General features: G+C 33.7%; 1 protein-coding gene across 2 annotated transcripts in view; it reads right to left on the bottom strand.

Annotated features, from left to right (window-relative positions):
- Positions 1 to 17,554, bottom strand: part of CTDSPL2 (CTD small phosphatase like 2) — a 71,333-nt gene that overhangs the window by 5,127 nt on the left and 48,652 nt on the right. For both annotated transcript variants that reach the window (XM_082845257.1, XM_082845258.1), the window contains exons 8-12: positions 16,064 to 16,150; positions 5,591 to 5,653; positions 5,407 to 5,486; positions 1,964 to 2,090; positions 421 to 516 (exon numbers count right to left, since the gene is read on the bottom strand). In XM_082845257.1, coding sequence (XP_082701383.1) covers positions 421 to 516; positions 1,964 to 2,090; positions 5,407 to 5,486; positions 5,591 to 5,653; positions 16,064 to 16,150 — 453 coding nt within the window. The remainder of the gene's footprint in view (positions 1 to 420; positions 517 to 1,963; positions 2,091 to 5,406; positions 5,487 to 5,590; positions 5,654 to 16,063; positions 16,151 to 17,554) is intronic.

The raw sequence follows: 17,554 nt of genomic DNA, 5'->3' as shown, positions 1-17,554 counted from the left end.
TGTAAGACCAATTATGCAATAAGAGGTCAAACCAAAAGATAGGTAAAGCATTCAGCCAATGAATTCTACTTTATATAGTAGTTTTAAAATTAATCCATGGACACAGAGGAAAAAGTTCCCAGAATAAAGTTTCAGTACCATAAGCATTAATTCTAGACCTGAACTACAAAATCAATTTAGTAACAACTAGTTAGCAAGAGGAAGTCTGGTAAAATAAAACATTCGATATATAAATTTTTAAATACTGATAAACATAATTTTAATATAATTTATAAGTTTCAAAAATGCTTGTAATCTTTTTTCAATCTCTGCCCTAATGTCCCACCATGTTGACTTAAAGTTAGTACACATAAAGCAACTGAGAAGATTTCAACAGAGTTAAAGCAACAAAAACCTAACAAAATGATAAGATATACTTACCAGTTCTACTAGCTTCTCCAGAAATGGAATCAATTTTAGAAGTTCATTGTCATTTTTATCCATAAACCAGCTTTCTATAGGGATTCCATTAGATAGCTAAAGTGAAAAATAAGTAATTAACTCTTCATTTACATTTTGCCTACTTTGGAAAAGCTTAAAAGTAACAGATTTTAGTAAACATTAATCAGTAAGTTCCTTTGAAAAAAGGAATGCCATCAGAGTTTATGTCTGTCATATTCTTTGACAGCTTAATAGTGCAAGAGACAGATGTTAAGGAAGGAACTGAAACATAATTGGTTTTTCAGAGTAATTTATTCTTAGTGTATATAAAACTTAATAAGAAATATTCATTAAAACAAGTTTTGCATTAACGTAACTAAAAACATTATTCATTCAAGAAATATTATTAGTCAATGCTAGGCATTTTGAATAAAGGAATTTTACCAATCTCAACAGAGAATACTATTAGAAAGCATATACTCTTACACAGGGACTGTGTCCCATTATTTTATTCCCAGCAACTAGCAAGATAACCTGAAACATAGTAGGAACATAACAAATTGACTCAATGGTATTTCATTGGTCTAAAAACAAAAATACAAACCATATTTGTTTTATAGTAAATATTCTCTAGGATAAAATATCTTTTAACATTTATGCAGAACACTGTGTTTGAGATGGAGGATAACTGAAATTATTTTATTTACGAACCAATTCTTAAAAACATTATTTCAAAATGCAAGTGAATAAAAGTAGTGACCTAAACTGAACATACTTCAATACCATATGCAATTTTCCCCCTTATATTCTTTTTTACGTTTTATTATGGACATTTTTGAAACAGAAAAGTTACGGGCAAAGCTTGTTTCATCTACACCCAACCCACTTTCCACCATTCCAATTCTGCACTGATTTATTCTGAAGAAAATCTCAGCCATATCACATGAACATACTCATAATGTAAAATATATCTTGCAAGGATGGCTAATCTCTTGTCGGTCTGTCTATCATATGCTGTGCTGTGTGGCCTACGGGATCCTAGTTCCCTGACCAGGGATGGAACCTGGGCCCTCAGCAGGTGTAGGTGCTGAGTCCTAACCACTGGACTGCCAGGGAATTCCCTCTAGTTGAATTTATATTTCTAAGAATCATTGACAAAGGGTACAAACATATTGACAAAATAGTCTAAGAAAATATTTTGAAATGCCAAATCAAACAGACCAGAAGAACATGGTTAAGCTATTCATAATTCTGAAACATGTTTATAATCAAATTACTGATTTAACAATAGATAAGAATGCTATTAAATGATATATATCTTATAGCCCCTTCTTAGGGATTTACTACTTCAGATTTACTACTCAGATTTTTATGTATGTTGTACTTCATTTAAAAGAAAAATTTCCACAAGGAATATACTAATTTGGCATTCCTAATTCTAAAAGATGACACTAAACAGGGAAATTCCACCAGTGAAAATTCTGTTATCCCATCAAATCTTTTGGCAGCATTTGTCTGAGTTTGTTTAGCAACCTCTTCCTACCTGATATGCAAAGGCTTGTGGTGAGTTGTCAATTATTATAGTTTTTGAAAGATCTCTTCCAAGGATATTTAAGTCCTTTATATAGTTTCCTTGTACACAAACACAATGTTCGCGGAAAAGCCGGTGCCTAAACATAAAAGTAAAAACAAATTAACTAAAAAAAAAAAATATATATATATAGATATATATATATATGTAAAAAGCACAACATATACTGAAACACATATACAATACACATACCATAGGCTTTTCAAGTTAAGCCTTATCATTTTCTCTCACAAAGGAAATTCAAATGCAAGTGTGGGCCTAAGCTTTGGGCTACAGTTTTATTATAAAAATTCTTAGCGGGCTTCCCTGGTGGCGCAGTGGTTGAGAGTCCGCCCGCCGATGCAGGGGACACGGGTTCGTGCCCCGGTCCGGGAAGATCCCACATGCCGCGGAGCGGCTGGGCCCGTGAGCCATGGCCGCTGAGCCATGGCCGCTGAGGCTGCGTGTCCGGAGCCTGTGCTCCGCAACGGGAGAGGCCACAGCAGTGAGAGGCCCGTGTACCGCAAAAAAAAAAAAAAAAATTCTTAGCAATTATTGAAACCTTACAACCAAATATTACCATGCCTTAAAGAACTTTGTTTTATCCCAAAATGTTATATTAAATGATAAAGAGGGATTAAAAACTCTGTAAATTGTTTTTGTAATTTATTTACCCAGGAAAGCTCAGTTCAGATGAAGCATCTGGTTGTCATCGAGGTCCTGCTTTTTAACCAATTTTCCAGATGGTTGACTGAGGCACAAGGAGGTCAAGTGACTTGCCCAAGGTCACACAGTAAGTCAGTGGTTAGCCCCGCATTGGAACCCAGGATCCTCCTGGCTCCCAGTCCTTTGCTCTAACCAGAAGACCACACAGCCTCCCTATCCCTGCACATGCCAGAACAGAAAATATAAGAAGGAATGTTTCCGTGTTGGCATTTTTAAAAAATGTTTTTAGTTTCTCTTATAGTTTTTGAGGAAAGGTGCAGAGGCCAAAACATTCCATCATTTCAACTTTTCCCAAACACCCATCTTTATTTTAATTGCATGCGTGTGTGTGTGTGGGGGGGTGAGAGATCATTTGAAAAAACAGGGATTGAATGAAAAGATGAATTCAGATTTAAGTATTACAAATGTAAACTTATCTTTCACCAATGAAACTGAAAAATGCTATATCATTTTAAAAAGGTATTAAGGTTTTATAATAATATTTATATACTTGTAATAATTAATCTCCATTTAGCACTCAGAATATTAGATTCTGAATATTACTAATAACTGATACAGATCACCTTGAAATACTCCACTTGCATACGTTAATTCATTTGGTAGTTTGGCTTCCTTGTGTCTTAATCCCACTATACAATTTTTCAGGAGCTAGGGCTTACACATACCTATATTTTGAATTATCCAATTTCAAGAAAGGGGCATTTTCTACCAACAAAATCTGCCATAGCTCTAACAACAACAAAACTGATATTTTAATCAGGGCCAATGGTGATGGAAAAGTGGAAGAATTTTAAAACCAGACAAAATGTAGTATAAACAGTTCTTTTTCCCTTATTACAAAGAATGCTTTTAATTAAATGTTCATGAGTTAAATGATCACCTACCTCTGAAAGGTTTAAAGACAGTCCTACTTTGAAAAAAATAAGACTAGGCAAAAGAATTTAAGTCCTGGTTGGACCTAAGTAAGATTCCATATTTTATTTGTATAAACATTTAGATACGAGGAAATTGGAGAGGCAGGTACAGCACATAACTGCAAATCACTATTGATAACTCTTCTCCAATAGCAGCAAATTCACCAGACACAGGAGACAGCTGAATATATATATATGGATACTAATGATTATTTTAATTAAATTATACTAAACCCCTTCCAGTTATTCAGGAATCTGAGGGTCAATAGCATGTATTTGCAGTTTTAGAAAGAAACTACTTTTGCTAGTCATCAAATTTGCATTCGGACTCACGGGATTCAGAGATCACAGGAATTTCTGAGTCTACCTTGTCACCAACATAGATGATTCCCTAAAGCACTCTAACGCATTCAATATACTGTTCAAAAAGTTTTTCCTGTTTTAACTTTTTCAAAATACAACTAGATAAAACAAGTTTAAACTCCCAAATGTGTAGATTTTATAAAACTAGTTTAAAAGAGGGGTTTTAATTTGTAACGTAACTGTGTGACTATGATTTGTCCCCTAGTAAAAATGAAAGCTCCAAGAGGGAAGGGCTTGTGTTGCTCACCACTGTTCCCTGGAACATTGGAGGGGCTGAATAGAAATCTTCAGAATAAATGAAGTCATGAGAGCAAAATCACTTGTATGCTTTTATAAAAGTTAGGTAAAATGAGCATAAATTATAATATACTTTTATGAAACACACACATTTTCATTTGTGTGTCTGAAGCTTGCTTATATGGAAGATAAAATGGAAACTGACTACAGGACACATTTTGATCCTTTAGATTAAAAAAAAAAAATCACATTCTATTTACAAGGGAAAAATCTCCTAAATGTGGACATTAGGAAAAGCCTTTCACCATAGCTGAAACCACTCAATAATACAGGTACTTTTAACAGTAGAAATTAAGTTTAGGATTTTCCACTAAGACAGTATGGGAGAAAGTATTCAAGACAATGAACACCCAGCTATTAAAGCTTTTAGGAGCCTTTTGTGGCATCTCAGCTCTTGATCAAAACTCAAACATTAACTCCTATACCTTAGAGGATGCAGCAAGACTGCTGAGTCTTGGTATCTCACTTCAGTTGACAGAAATAATGAAACTAATTTTCAAATTGTTTTAAATTCCCATCTAACCAGGAACACACTCCCATCTAACCAGGAACACACTGCATCTGCTGGCTCAGGACACACAGAAGGAACTGAGTCCAGATCAGGAAAACCTGAGTGACTAAACCAACTGCAATTTCCAGTTAGATTTCATGTAACATTTTCTTTCCATGGAAGATAAATTTGCTCTTGAAAAAAGCAAAAGAGTTTAATTTGATCCTTTTTGTTAAAATTAACTTTTATTTCTCTAAGCCATTAAAAAGATGACAACACATGCATTATCTCAGAGACAGAAGGAAGGGAAAACATCATGCACACAGTGAAAAATTCCACATACCCCCAACCTCCTCCCAATCCCAAAAGAAGTGAGGATACAGATGTACAAGTGAATAAATACATTTGATCTTTGTATCCTTTAAAGAACATCTGTCTGGAGTTAAATAATTAGGAACTCTTAAAGACTTTTGGGGCTTAAAAAAAAATTCCCTTATTTTCCCCATTTAACACACAAATCTCTATATATGCAGCCAACTGAAAATGGCTATCAAAATTAAGTAGAAGCATAGTAATTTCATAGATCAGTGTGACAGACATTTCCACTATTTCTTAATTAAATTTACCTGACCAGTTGCTTTTTAGGGTCTAGTATGTTCAGTAACTTGTCTGCATACACCTTCTTAGAAGCAGTAAAAAGAATGATCTACAAATTCAGGGGAAAAGAAGTAATCATTATACATGATCTAAATATGGGTACTATATTGAATAAAATAAAAATACTTATATAATTAGCTTAAGTATATTTACCTCATACATCTGAGACATTCTTTCCAGGAATTCCCTGAAGAATGGTCTTAATCTCACGTAAACCTGAAAAAATACAAAGATAGGCTTCAGCAAACAAACATATAAAACAGGAACAACTTATTTATAAGATATGTTCTAACTTTGGATATAATTTAAAAGTTCATATGTTAAAGTAATACAAAAGTTTACTAAGTACCACTCAACCAATATATTTCACATATACCAAAAGGTACTTAAAACAATCTTTTGGTAGGGTAATAATAATCGTTGGTGATCATTTCACTTTTTAATAGTTAAATAGCAGCATATAATAGTACTTCATGGAATATAATTTTAATAAACATTTAAACTAAAAATGGCAGGTTTCCCTCTGAGATTTTGATCCACCAATCAGCTCCATCTTCCAGCCAGGTAGCATCCATCCAATTATTAGGCAGGCTGTATATCCACCTCTAGCTGACCTGTCTCAATGACCTTCCTCAATAATTACTCAGAATTTCTTCTTAACAATCACCTGCTAAGAGTACCTTTATTTTAAATTTCTATTAAGGTAAATAATGTTCAAGAAAGAGATGTCTGGATTGGTGGGTTTAAATAACTGGAATTTTTCAGAAATCAATCTTGTTCTATACTTACTGATTCAGATGTGGTATCTAAATTAGCGCTACTGGGCTACTTGAGATTGAAAATATAACAGTCAAATACACCAGTTATCAAAATCAACTGACAATATCAGGAAAGACTACAGTACCCAAAGAACTGACTTAAATACATTGTTTTCTTATTTCTGTCTTCTTTTTGCCTACATTTAATGTAGCTCTTGTAATATACTCAATATTCAAAAAGCACAGAAATATAAGCCATGAGCAACCACTAAAACTGATTTACGAAAGAATTTGACTCCTTTAAATTGTATTTATTTTGTGACAAAAATTTATAAAAAGAAAAGTTTGTACTCTACTCAAAGGTGATCATTAACATCAAAAAACATGAACAACAAATACTTATAGAATGCCTATGTACCAGATTCACTTGATTCAGATTTTTTTTAAAAAGCTGTGGTGGCAACAAATTCAAAATTTAGGCTTCATGGAATTTAATTTTGTTGTCAATACACATCTAAACAAAAATGCCCTTATGATAAAAATCTAGTTCTAGGAATGTTTTAGGGCAGAACAGGGAAATCAGGCAAAGGATATTAGGAGGTAGGGACTATGTACTACCAGTCTTTGTAAGTTCTGAAGCCCAAAGGGCGTAAGACAATGCCAAATATATAGTAAGTACATGATAAAAATCTGTTAAGTAAATTAAATATAATTGCCTGAACTTAAGCAATATAAACAAAATAGAGAAAGAGAGGCAAGACTACATACTACACAGGGACAACTACTGAATTTCCTTAAGAACTGATCACTTGTGGAAGACCAATTTCAAACATTAATATGCTAATAATATCACTCTATCCCTGCCTACAGGCTAGAATAATAAAGGTTTACTCATTTTTAAGCCTATTAGGCAGTTTATCTCAGCATCTTGACTAATCAAAAACCAAGTAAGCCACACACCCCCACCCCTAGCAAATAAATATGACGAAATCCTTAGTATCCAATCCCTATCACTTAGGATGAGGTATAAAATTTTTAACTAGAGTTGTGCTTCTAATTAATTTTAACATTTACATTGTAAAATATTTGGTATAGTTTGGTTTAGTTTTCAACACACCTTATTTGTTTGATAATCCAAGTAACTGATAGATTTAGATACATTACTACCTTAACTGACAAAACCCCACAATTAGGCCAATACTTTTTTTCAATTACCTTATCTCATGGAGGATGATAAACCATGAACCATCAGAGCCTTCTGTTTATTGCTAAGAAGGCTTATCAGTTAAATGCATTTAATAACCAAAAATACTTCATTTTTGCGTATGTATAAATGTTTTCATTTGCTTTCAATATCCCTGCTATCACTCGCTCCATATTGTAAAGTAAAATAAGCAGGGCCTCTACAATTTGGGATTTGTCTCCTTTGAACACTAAAACACTTCCACTGTAAAGGAATACTTCTATTTAAACAGTATTATCTAAGCATAATAAGTGGAGCACTGTACAAAGGTGACATTTTCCAACTTCTTACACAGTGACTTCCTGATTATATCAAAACTATAACTTCATTATGCATTCTACTACTTTGACTATACTTAAATATAAAACACATCTTAAAATTTGATATTACTTTCATAATGTACCTGTTCACTGGGGATGAAAGGTGGCACTGAGATAGAGGAATATAATGCTAGAGTGTTTCCTTACCATGAGAACAGAATAACTGTTGACTGTAAATGTTCCTATTCTCAGAACAGATTCACCATTTGAAACACAGGAAGGTGTTTCAGGATTAAAAGACACAGGCAGAAACTGAGATGGTTAGCGGGGGGTGGGGGTGGGGAAGGAATGTAGAAAGGTACAAAGTAACAGCAAGCTAGGATGTGGCTGGGACCACAGGAGGTTCTGCCATGTGCTGAAAAGGTAAAATCTCAGAAAGAAAAATAGAAGTAGAGACATAGGGCTTCCCTGGTGATGCAGTGGTTAAGAATCTGCCTGCCAATGCAGGGGACACGGGTTCAAGCCCTGGTCTGAGAAGATCACACATGCTGTGGAGCAACTAAGCCCGCGCGCCACAACTACTGAGCTTGTGCTCTAGAGCCCGTATGCCACAACTACTGAGCCCGCGTGCTACAGCTACTGAAGCCCGCGTGCCTAGAGCACATGCTCCGCAACAAGAGAAGCCACCACTATGAGAAGCCCATGCAACAAAGAGTAGCCCCCACTCGCTGCAACTAGAGAAAGCACGCGTGCAGCAACAAAGACACAACATAGCCAAAATAAATAAATAAAACAAAAAATTTATAATAAAAAAAGAAATAGAGACATAAGGCCAACAAGGTCTAACTCATTTGGATGGATATATTAAAGCAGAAATATATAGAAGTTAAGAAGCACTAAGCACTGTCCAGTAGGAAATAAGAACAGTTTTAAGGTATGTATAATACAGTGAGACTACGATCACTTATTGTATTAGGTCAGAGATATACAAACATACAGATACACACATAGACATGCTTCCAAATGCTTCAAAATCTATTCCACAGATGCTCTTAACTCCATTTTTCTTCTCCTAACCTTCTCATAACAAAGATTCCTGTCCCAAGCTGCCTACTTCCTATTTTCTACATTCTTCTACTACTTAGTACTTCAGAAACCATCCTTCTTCAAACCTGCAATTCTTCAAAATGATATAGTCTCTTAAATGTAAGACTAGGCCATATGTTTCATTTCAGGCTGGTATACATATATTCCTCCAAATATACAGCAATTATTCTATCTACACAACACATAGTTTTAATCTATCACTAAACCAAATATATTTTGAAAAAGTCAGTTTTAAAATAATGCATAATACTATAATAATGAACAACTGTTATACAAAAATACCATACCCAAAACATGTCTTAAATAAGACTGCCTACTACCCAAAGATGTTCATGTTATGAAATGTTTATTATGTAAAATTTTTGTACATTTCATGCTCGTGACTCTATTTTGTAACTGGAAGTTTGTACCTCTTAATCTCCCTCACTTACTTCATTATATGTTCATGATGTAAACTTTTAAAACAAAATCTACTAGAATAATGTCTGCAAAATAGTGATAATGGAACTAATCTTGTATAATATATTGTGGGCTGATTTTACCAAAACTTAAATTTTATATAGAAAAATGATAAATATATTATAGAAAAATAATATTACATTAACAGTATACTAACACTACTTGATTTGAACAATATCTGACAGTCAGCCTGTACTTTCTTTAGTACAAGAGGATGTCCTATAACTGTGCATGTAAGATGATCCTAACAGGCAATAAATGGTTAATGGAACTAGATTTAATAGTCATTAAAATAGCAAGCCAGTTATAAATTAATTATAAATATTTTCTGACAGTCTGCCTAAAGTCAAATTCATGTCTAAATATGCAATGTCAAGTTATATACACGAATTTCTGACTATTAGTTTACCAAACCATTATCTAAGTTATCTAGGTAACTTTATGAGCACGACCAAAAAAGGGGGGTAGGGGGAGAAAACATCCAAAAGATAAGCAATTTCAATTTGTGGGCAAAATTGAAAAAAAATTTCTTACATGTGGATCTTTTTAGGAAAAATATTTCTAAATGGTTTTAAGCACAGATAATATGACCCTAACATATTCAAAAAGAAGTATCTTTAATAGTTTTTCCATGAAATCCTTTGAACTTACTGCTACACTGTTGCAGGAAGGAAAACAAAAAGATAAATTTGGTGGTATTCACCTACTTAAGAGTAGGCACCTTTAAATAAAAAAGATGATTGGTGGATGCTATCTATTTAATCAGCAGTAATAAGTTAAAACAGTAGAAAACTAACAACACTGAACAATGTGAAGAAGAGATGCTACAGGTATTAGCAGATACCACAGGTATACAAGGGGCTCTACCATTTTTTTTAACCCTTCTGCACACTTCTGTTTCTTTATCTATAAAATGCATATAATAACAGTACCTATATAGTGTTGTTTATTAAATAAGTTAATACATATAAAGCACCTAGAACAGTGCCAGCACACTGAGACTCCTAATAGCTATTATTACTATCCACTTTATTATTTAAAAGTAATCAGCCATAAAGAGAATAGCTGGAATGAGTAGGATTTTATGGGGGCAGAACTGGGCAACCTCAACTCAAAGAGAAAGCCATATCTATACTTTTAGAAGACGTAAAGTAAGTCAACTGATTACTTAACTATTTAACTTAGTTAACATTGTCTTAGCATCAATACCAGATCATAGAGACAAAACCCAAACCTTCTCCATAGAAAGAGGGTTGCTCAGATAGGCCTTGTGGAGGCCTCAACTTCATAACCCATTGGGTGATTTTACAAGTCACCTTTTGCTTCACACAGTTCCAATAAGAGGCTGCTGGGGATAGTATTTGTAGGTGGATCAATCTGAGGATGAATAGGTAAATACTAAAACATCAGAACCAATAAAAATAAAAACAAACAAAACCCCCAAACTAAAACCTTCTGCAAAACCTTATACTGTATTAAATAGAAATAAATTTGAAAAGATATTTTCTTATGGAGTCCCAAAGGGATAAAGTGCTTAATGTATTCATACAGAAGGTATATTAAAAATTAGCAATGAAGCATACTTTTCAAGTCATGGCCATTTACATACATATATAATATATATACAATATACATATATAATTTTTGAATTTAAATATGTATGTACACATATTTGTGTATATATATAAAATATTAATGTGTTTATCTTAAAGTCAAGTTTACTCATTTTAAGAGCAAAAAAAAAAACCCCACAAATGTTGCCTTTAAAAACAAATTCTAAATTTTGAAGCCTCCAATTTAATATGCTTAGTAATCAACTGTCACATCTCCTATATTTGCAAAATATTTTTAGTTACTGAACAAGAATTTTCTGTATTTTTAAATGAACTTCTTCTAATTTGAAGATACATTTATAAAGAATACAAACCATGATGAAAAAATTAGTGCCAATGACTAGCTATAAGGATGGAAAAATTACTTTAAAATTATTTAAAATATTGACTCACAATTAGTTATCAAAATATTCTTCCCTACCAGATATAAAATATTACTTTTATCCTCAATACTGTGTCGATGACCCCAGATGTTTTAAGGAACAAAATACATACTACTTTTTTTTTTTTTTTGCGGTACGAGGGCCTCTCACCGTTGTGGCCTCTCCCGCTGAGGAGCAGAGGCTCCGGACACGCAGGCTCAGCGGCCATGGCTCACGGGCCCAGCCGCTCCGTGGCATGTGGGATCCTCCCAGACCGGGGCACGAACCCGTGTCCCCTGCATCGGCAGGCAGACTCTCAACCACTGCGCCACCAGGGAAGCCCTACATTCTACTCTTGTACAATAAAATTATGCTTTATGAATGTCAAAACAAAATGCCTCTTATTTAGTATCAATTTAAGCCAGAGCTTGAGGGGAGGAAAAACTTCATTAGGTGTTTACTAACAAAACTCTTCATTTAAACGATTGCTTTTTTCGTCGTGAAGCAAAAATAATGCTGACTTTTCTTCCTAGACTGTGGAAAAGAGATAGATGCCACTGACCCTCTACTTCTATTTTTCTGTGGTATAAAATATTTGAGATCCTTATGAAATTATCCTAGGTTGTAAGTTTCCCAAGAAAACAAACTATAATAATGAGGAAGAGGCTGAGCTTTGCTAACATGGGGCTTCCCACCCACCTCTCCCCCCAACTTTTCCCATAAAGGCAACCTCTACTATTAAAACAAAGCATCCTTTAGCAAGTAGCTCCCTACAGGATCCTATCTCTCCTTGAGTGCTTACCACAATCTGATTTCTGGACAGCTGACCCAAAGTTTGTTGATTTTACTGATCTTCAGAAAGCCACTGACTGGCTAAAGTCTTATTGGTGAACAGAGTCAAAAATCAGATGCCCCTGCCATACTTTACAGAATGAGGAGTTGGACAACACAGTTACGTTTGGTTGCACTGTAGTGAAACATATGAGGCATCTTCTTTTTGTCTTCAATTAGCCACGTTTGGGCTGAGTAGCTCTATTACATCTTCAAAAAACTGAGCTCCAGTTCTTGATGGAGACAGAGGAAGGTCATTGAGGAGGTGGTTCAGCTCAAGAGCTAAGTGAAAAATCTGTCTTTTGATTCAGTCCTGCTTGTGGATAGAAGTCATCTTCTGGATGGAAGAGGGAGTGAGATGACCTAGAGTCTTGAATTGGTGGATCTGCAGGAACAGAAACTAAATACAGTGGAGACCTCTTAACTGAGTAACACCACGAGATGGATTTCCTGACAATGTGTCAATATAAGCTAAATATAAAAATTAAAACATGTGCATTGGAACTGATCACGCACTTGTTTTTCCAGATATCAAATGCATTTGTACCATTCTATGAATAAATACGTTTCCCAATATCTAACTGTAAAACAATTCATGGAAAAACTACCAATTAAGGGAGAGGAAAAGACCCATTCAAACAAAAATCCATATACTTTGCCTTTGTGAATGCCACACCCTCACTTTAAAAACTCAGTTCTTCTTTCAAATGACTTTTTCTCCATATACACAAACTACGATCTGTCTATCTGTATAGTGTCAGTGGTAACATATACCAAAATTTTAATTTGAGTTGGATCTTTTAGGTTTATCTCCTAGAGAAATGGAAATTCAAATACATTCAAGGTATTAATTGAGGCTTGAATAATCTACATCCTCATATATTCTAAGTCTTGCATTAACTAGGTTGAGTCCTACTTATCAATCAAAAGAAGAATGTGTATCATGAAGTAAGGCAATCTTTAAACGTGAGTAGTGACCACCTTAAATTTCCCTCAAACTTTCATCTGAATAAACCTAAGAAAGCCCATAACCAGGTTACAGTGGACCTAATTTTAAATCTCTCTATATATTAACAAGAATTTTGATGAACATTTGATTACTTACTTCCACTTATAATTTGAATATGTAAATTTATTGCATATACTCTCATAATTATTAGACCAAGGGTCAGCAAACTATGGCCTTTGGGCCAAATCCAGATCATCACTTATTTCTGTAAATAAAGTTTTAATGGGACACAGTCATTGCTTATTCATTATGTATTGTTTAGGACTACTTTCATGCTACAATGGCAGAAAAAGTAGTTGTAACACAGACTGCAAAACCTAAAATATTAACAACTGGCCCTTTAAAGGAAAAAGTTTGCCAACCCCTGATACAGACCATTATCAAAATATACGTAAGACAACTTATATTTTAAATTGTTTTGAAAGAAAGAGAGTAACAAATAGAATTAACATTAGATATGGTTCTACTATAACAAACTTACCATAAACAAAAAGCAAAAGTAACAAAAGTTCCAAGAGGAAATTTATCTAGCTTTGAATCAGATGAAGAATTTGATCCTATCTTAACATTACCATTTTATTTTTAAGAGTATATACATAAATGTTATGGAATTGACATATTCAAGAGTATATAAATGCCATGAAACTGTTCCCCCTTAAAAATGGTTAATTTTATGTTGTGAATTTCATCTCAACAAATTATTTTTTTAAGAGTATATACAGTATTTTACAGGTTTCTACCTTTAAGTGGGCCACATTATACTGTAGTGGTTAAACATGTAAGTTACATCTTACCTAATAATGTGGTTTCTCCAAAATCTCTTAGATCATCCCAGACCCTTGTGTATATTTCTTCTTTGCCAGTAGATGGAGACAACACCACTGAAAGTTTAAAAGACATCATTCCCTGTTTAAAGGGAGCTTGCTGGTCTGAAAACTGGGGGAACCCTAACCCAAGATTTCTTCAAAGTTATTTTTTAAAAAGCAGACAGAATGGCTATGCCAAAACTAGAAATTCAGTATTAACTATGGACATCCTCAAAACTTACTGAAAGGGAACTAAACTCTGTACATGATGTAGTAACTAAATCATTTTAAAATACAATCATCTCTATAATTTTTAAGATTCAAACTTCCTGCTCATTGCTCCTGATTTAGGTTAGCTCATTTAATTTTCCTGTTTCAGAAAGTATAACTCAGATATATAAGAAAAAGAGTTCTTTGAATTCCACAGAGGTAGATGCAGTACATATGAAGTTTTTTTTATATTAGTCATATGCACTGCTAGGAGCCTTTTATTCAAAGTAAGACAACTGTCTGGATCCACAGGAAACAGTAAGAATTTTATAAAGAAGAGAACTAAAGAAGAAATGGTGGAAGCAATAAGAAAAAAATTCAATTTTATGGTCACACTGAAAAGAAATACACTCATGAAAGGGAAATCAAACTCATCTACTCTCCAAGTTTCTTATTTCACTACTAAAAATTATGTAAACAGACCAAAACCATCTATCAGAAATAAATTTCAAATCTGGAAGCTTAAGAAATCACATCAAAATAATTATTTATAGTTTTCAGTAACAGTTTTCTTTTCCAAATTCAAAAGCCTGAAAGCCATTGTTTTTAAGGGCAATTTTGAACATAAAAACAAGGTTATCAAGCTAAAAAGAGAGAACATATTGCCATGCTATTTATATTTGCCACAAGACTCCTGTCCTTGAATTACACTAAACAAGAACAACCTATTTGGCAGAAAATGTCTTAAGAAAAAGATTTACCTTAAACAAATAATATACAGTTAAAAAGGAATTCAAAACCCTAAAATCCCTCATTTTTATGTATATTTTGCTCATCCTCTGATCTATATCAGAACTAAAATCAGTTTACATAAAAGGGAAATAAATATATTGATAGTATCCAGATATTACCATACCTACAGTACCTTTCTAGGTTAAACCAGAACTGACAATAACTGCTTAAATCTTCTTATGACTGATTACAAGATAATGTAGGTAAAGTAGATCCTGAACCACAAACTATTTAACTCTAAAATTTTATGATTTCCGAGCTATAATAACTATCATGTGCCAAGAAAACTATACACATATTCTAACTGCCTATTAAGAGCACATAAACAACCATAAACACCTTTTCATTGTTCACATGGTAAATGTTCTGTGACTTTATTTAGTTAATCCTTGGGTTGGCTTCCACCTGACAAACAACAAAGTTTTTGACCCTTTCCCAATCCTTCAACAACTGGTTTATAAGAAGGTAATGCTAGTTCAATAACAACCTCCATGAACAGAAAGGCACGTCGTAGTTTTTGAAGTGTATTCACATATATTATTTCAAATTATATAATAGGAAAATCTGAAACATAAAGTAAAACCTATGGTCAACACACATAATCTGCAGTGAAATGTAAATGGTATTTGTATTTTGCACTGTTACCTGTCCATCGACACAGAGGAGGAAGAAATACTTATACTCTAATTTTTTAAGTAAAGCAGTAACTAGAAGAGTGTCCTGGAATTCTGTGATTAAAATAAAGTAGATCTACTACACTGCAACCTACACACCATATTACTACAAAAGGCAATAAAAATGACCAACAAGGAATAAGGTTTCTTCCTATTAATTGGGTTTTGGAAAAACAACAACAACAATGCCAAGTGTTAACCTGGCAAGCTCTCGGGGACCTAAGATGTCAGTGTTCCTGCCTCCACCTGCTGGCAAACAGGTTATGAAACTAGCAGAGAGCAATGGGTAAAAAAAGTTCACATTTTTTTGGTAACATTTATGTTGTTTTATGTAGTTATTTATTTAGCATGATGCTACTTTGTGTTACTAAATCATTAAAATACAGATGAAATCCATTAGGAATAAACACATTAAATTTCACCAAAAAAAAAAAATTTACAGAAGATTTCTTGGTTCAAAATATCTAACAGGCCAAAACTCAAGTTAAAAAGTTTTAATTACCTGATAAATGACATCTTGGAAAAGGACTGGAAAAGTAAGTGCTGCATCTTCTAGCTCATTTAAACTACAGTGTACTAGTGTTTCATCCTTAAAATAAAAAGGACATATTGAATGAACCAAGATATTACGACATTTCAATTGATAATTTTATGTATTCATGCTCACCAAAAACATTTATTAAAGCACCCATTCATACATGGAATTTTATATTTATAATACATTATTGTGTGTGGCATAGCAATCTGGGATAGAATTTTCTAAGTCACTTGTTCTCACGTGTGGCTGCTAGAACAGCAAGCAGCATCAGCATCATCTGGGAACTACTAGTTAGAAATGCAAAACCTCCAGCTCCATTTCTTATCATTCAAACTCAGCAAGGAGTAGGGAGGAACTCAGCAATCTATGTTTCAATAAGCCTTTTAGGTGATTAGGATGCATACGCATGTTTGGCAACCACTGTTCTGAGTCCTGCAGTTGCCAACTTTCTGTTAAGTAAACCACATATAAACTTTCTTAATTTTTTTTTTTACAATTTGCCAATGGAAGTTTAGTATCTAACTATTAAAAATATATATCTTCTATTTATATATAGCTCCTTATTCTTAAACCTTTTATAAAGAATTTTATTTTAGAAAATGGATATTTCAGTATCTGTTGAACATCTTTCATAGACATAAACATTGTTTAACTAAATTAGCAGTCAATCAAGACTTCTTTCTCATCTTTGATTACCAAGCCCTGTTTTCTCATGAGTAAAAGAAGGTAAGGATCATTCAACGTAAGGTATGTGCAAATATGTATATTTCTCAAATCCTGAAGGATAAAAAAAAAAAAGGCTTCCATTTGTAGAAAGTGACAACACTTAAAAAAATAAAGCTGCTAGTAACTACCCCCCAAATTTTTCAATGTGTTTAAGATGAATTAAAATGAAACACAAATGCTCATACCTTGTGATTTCCACATCTTATTAGCTGGAGTGTTTCTTTTAACCTAAAGTTAAACTGTGAGGAGGCAAAGAGCAAAAAACACTCTAGATATGCCTCATTTTCTTTTTCTTTTTTTAACATCTTATTGTAGTATAATTGCTTTACAATGTTGTGTTAGTTTCTGCAGTATAACAAAGTGAATCAGCTATATGTATACATATATCCCCATATCCCCTCCCTCTTGAGCCTCCCTATCCCACCCCTCTAGGTGGCCACAAAGCACCGAGCTGATCTCCCTGTGTTATGCAGCTGCTTCCCACTAGCTATCTATTTTACATTTGGTAGTGTATACATGTCAAAGCTCACTTTGTCCCTGCTTCCCCACCCCGCCATGTCCTCAAGTCCATTCTCTACGTCTGCATCTTTATATCTGTCCTGCCACTAGGTTCATCAGAACCATTTTTTTTTTCGATTCCATATACATGTGTTAGCGTATGGTATTTTTTTTTCTCTTTCTGACTTACTTCACTCTGTATGACAGACTCTAGGTCCACCCACATTTTCT

Source organism: Leucopleurus acutus (genome assembly GCF_964270905.1).
Source record: "Leucopleurus acutus genome assembly, chromosome: 1".
Classification (NCBI taxonomy): Eukaryota; Metazoa; Chordata; class Mammalia; order Artiodactyla; family Delphinidae; genus Leucopleurus; species Leucopleurus acutus.
This window is presented reverse-complemented; position numbering and strand designations above follow the sequence as displayed.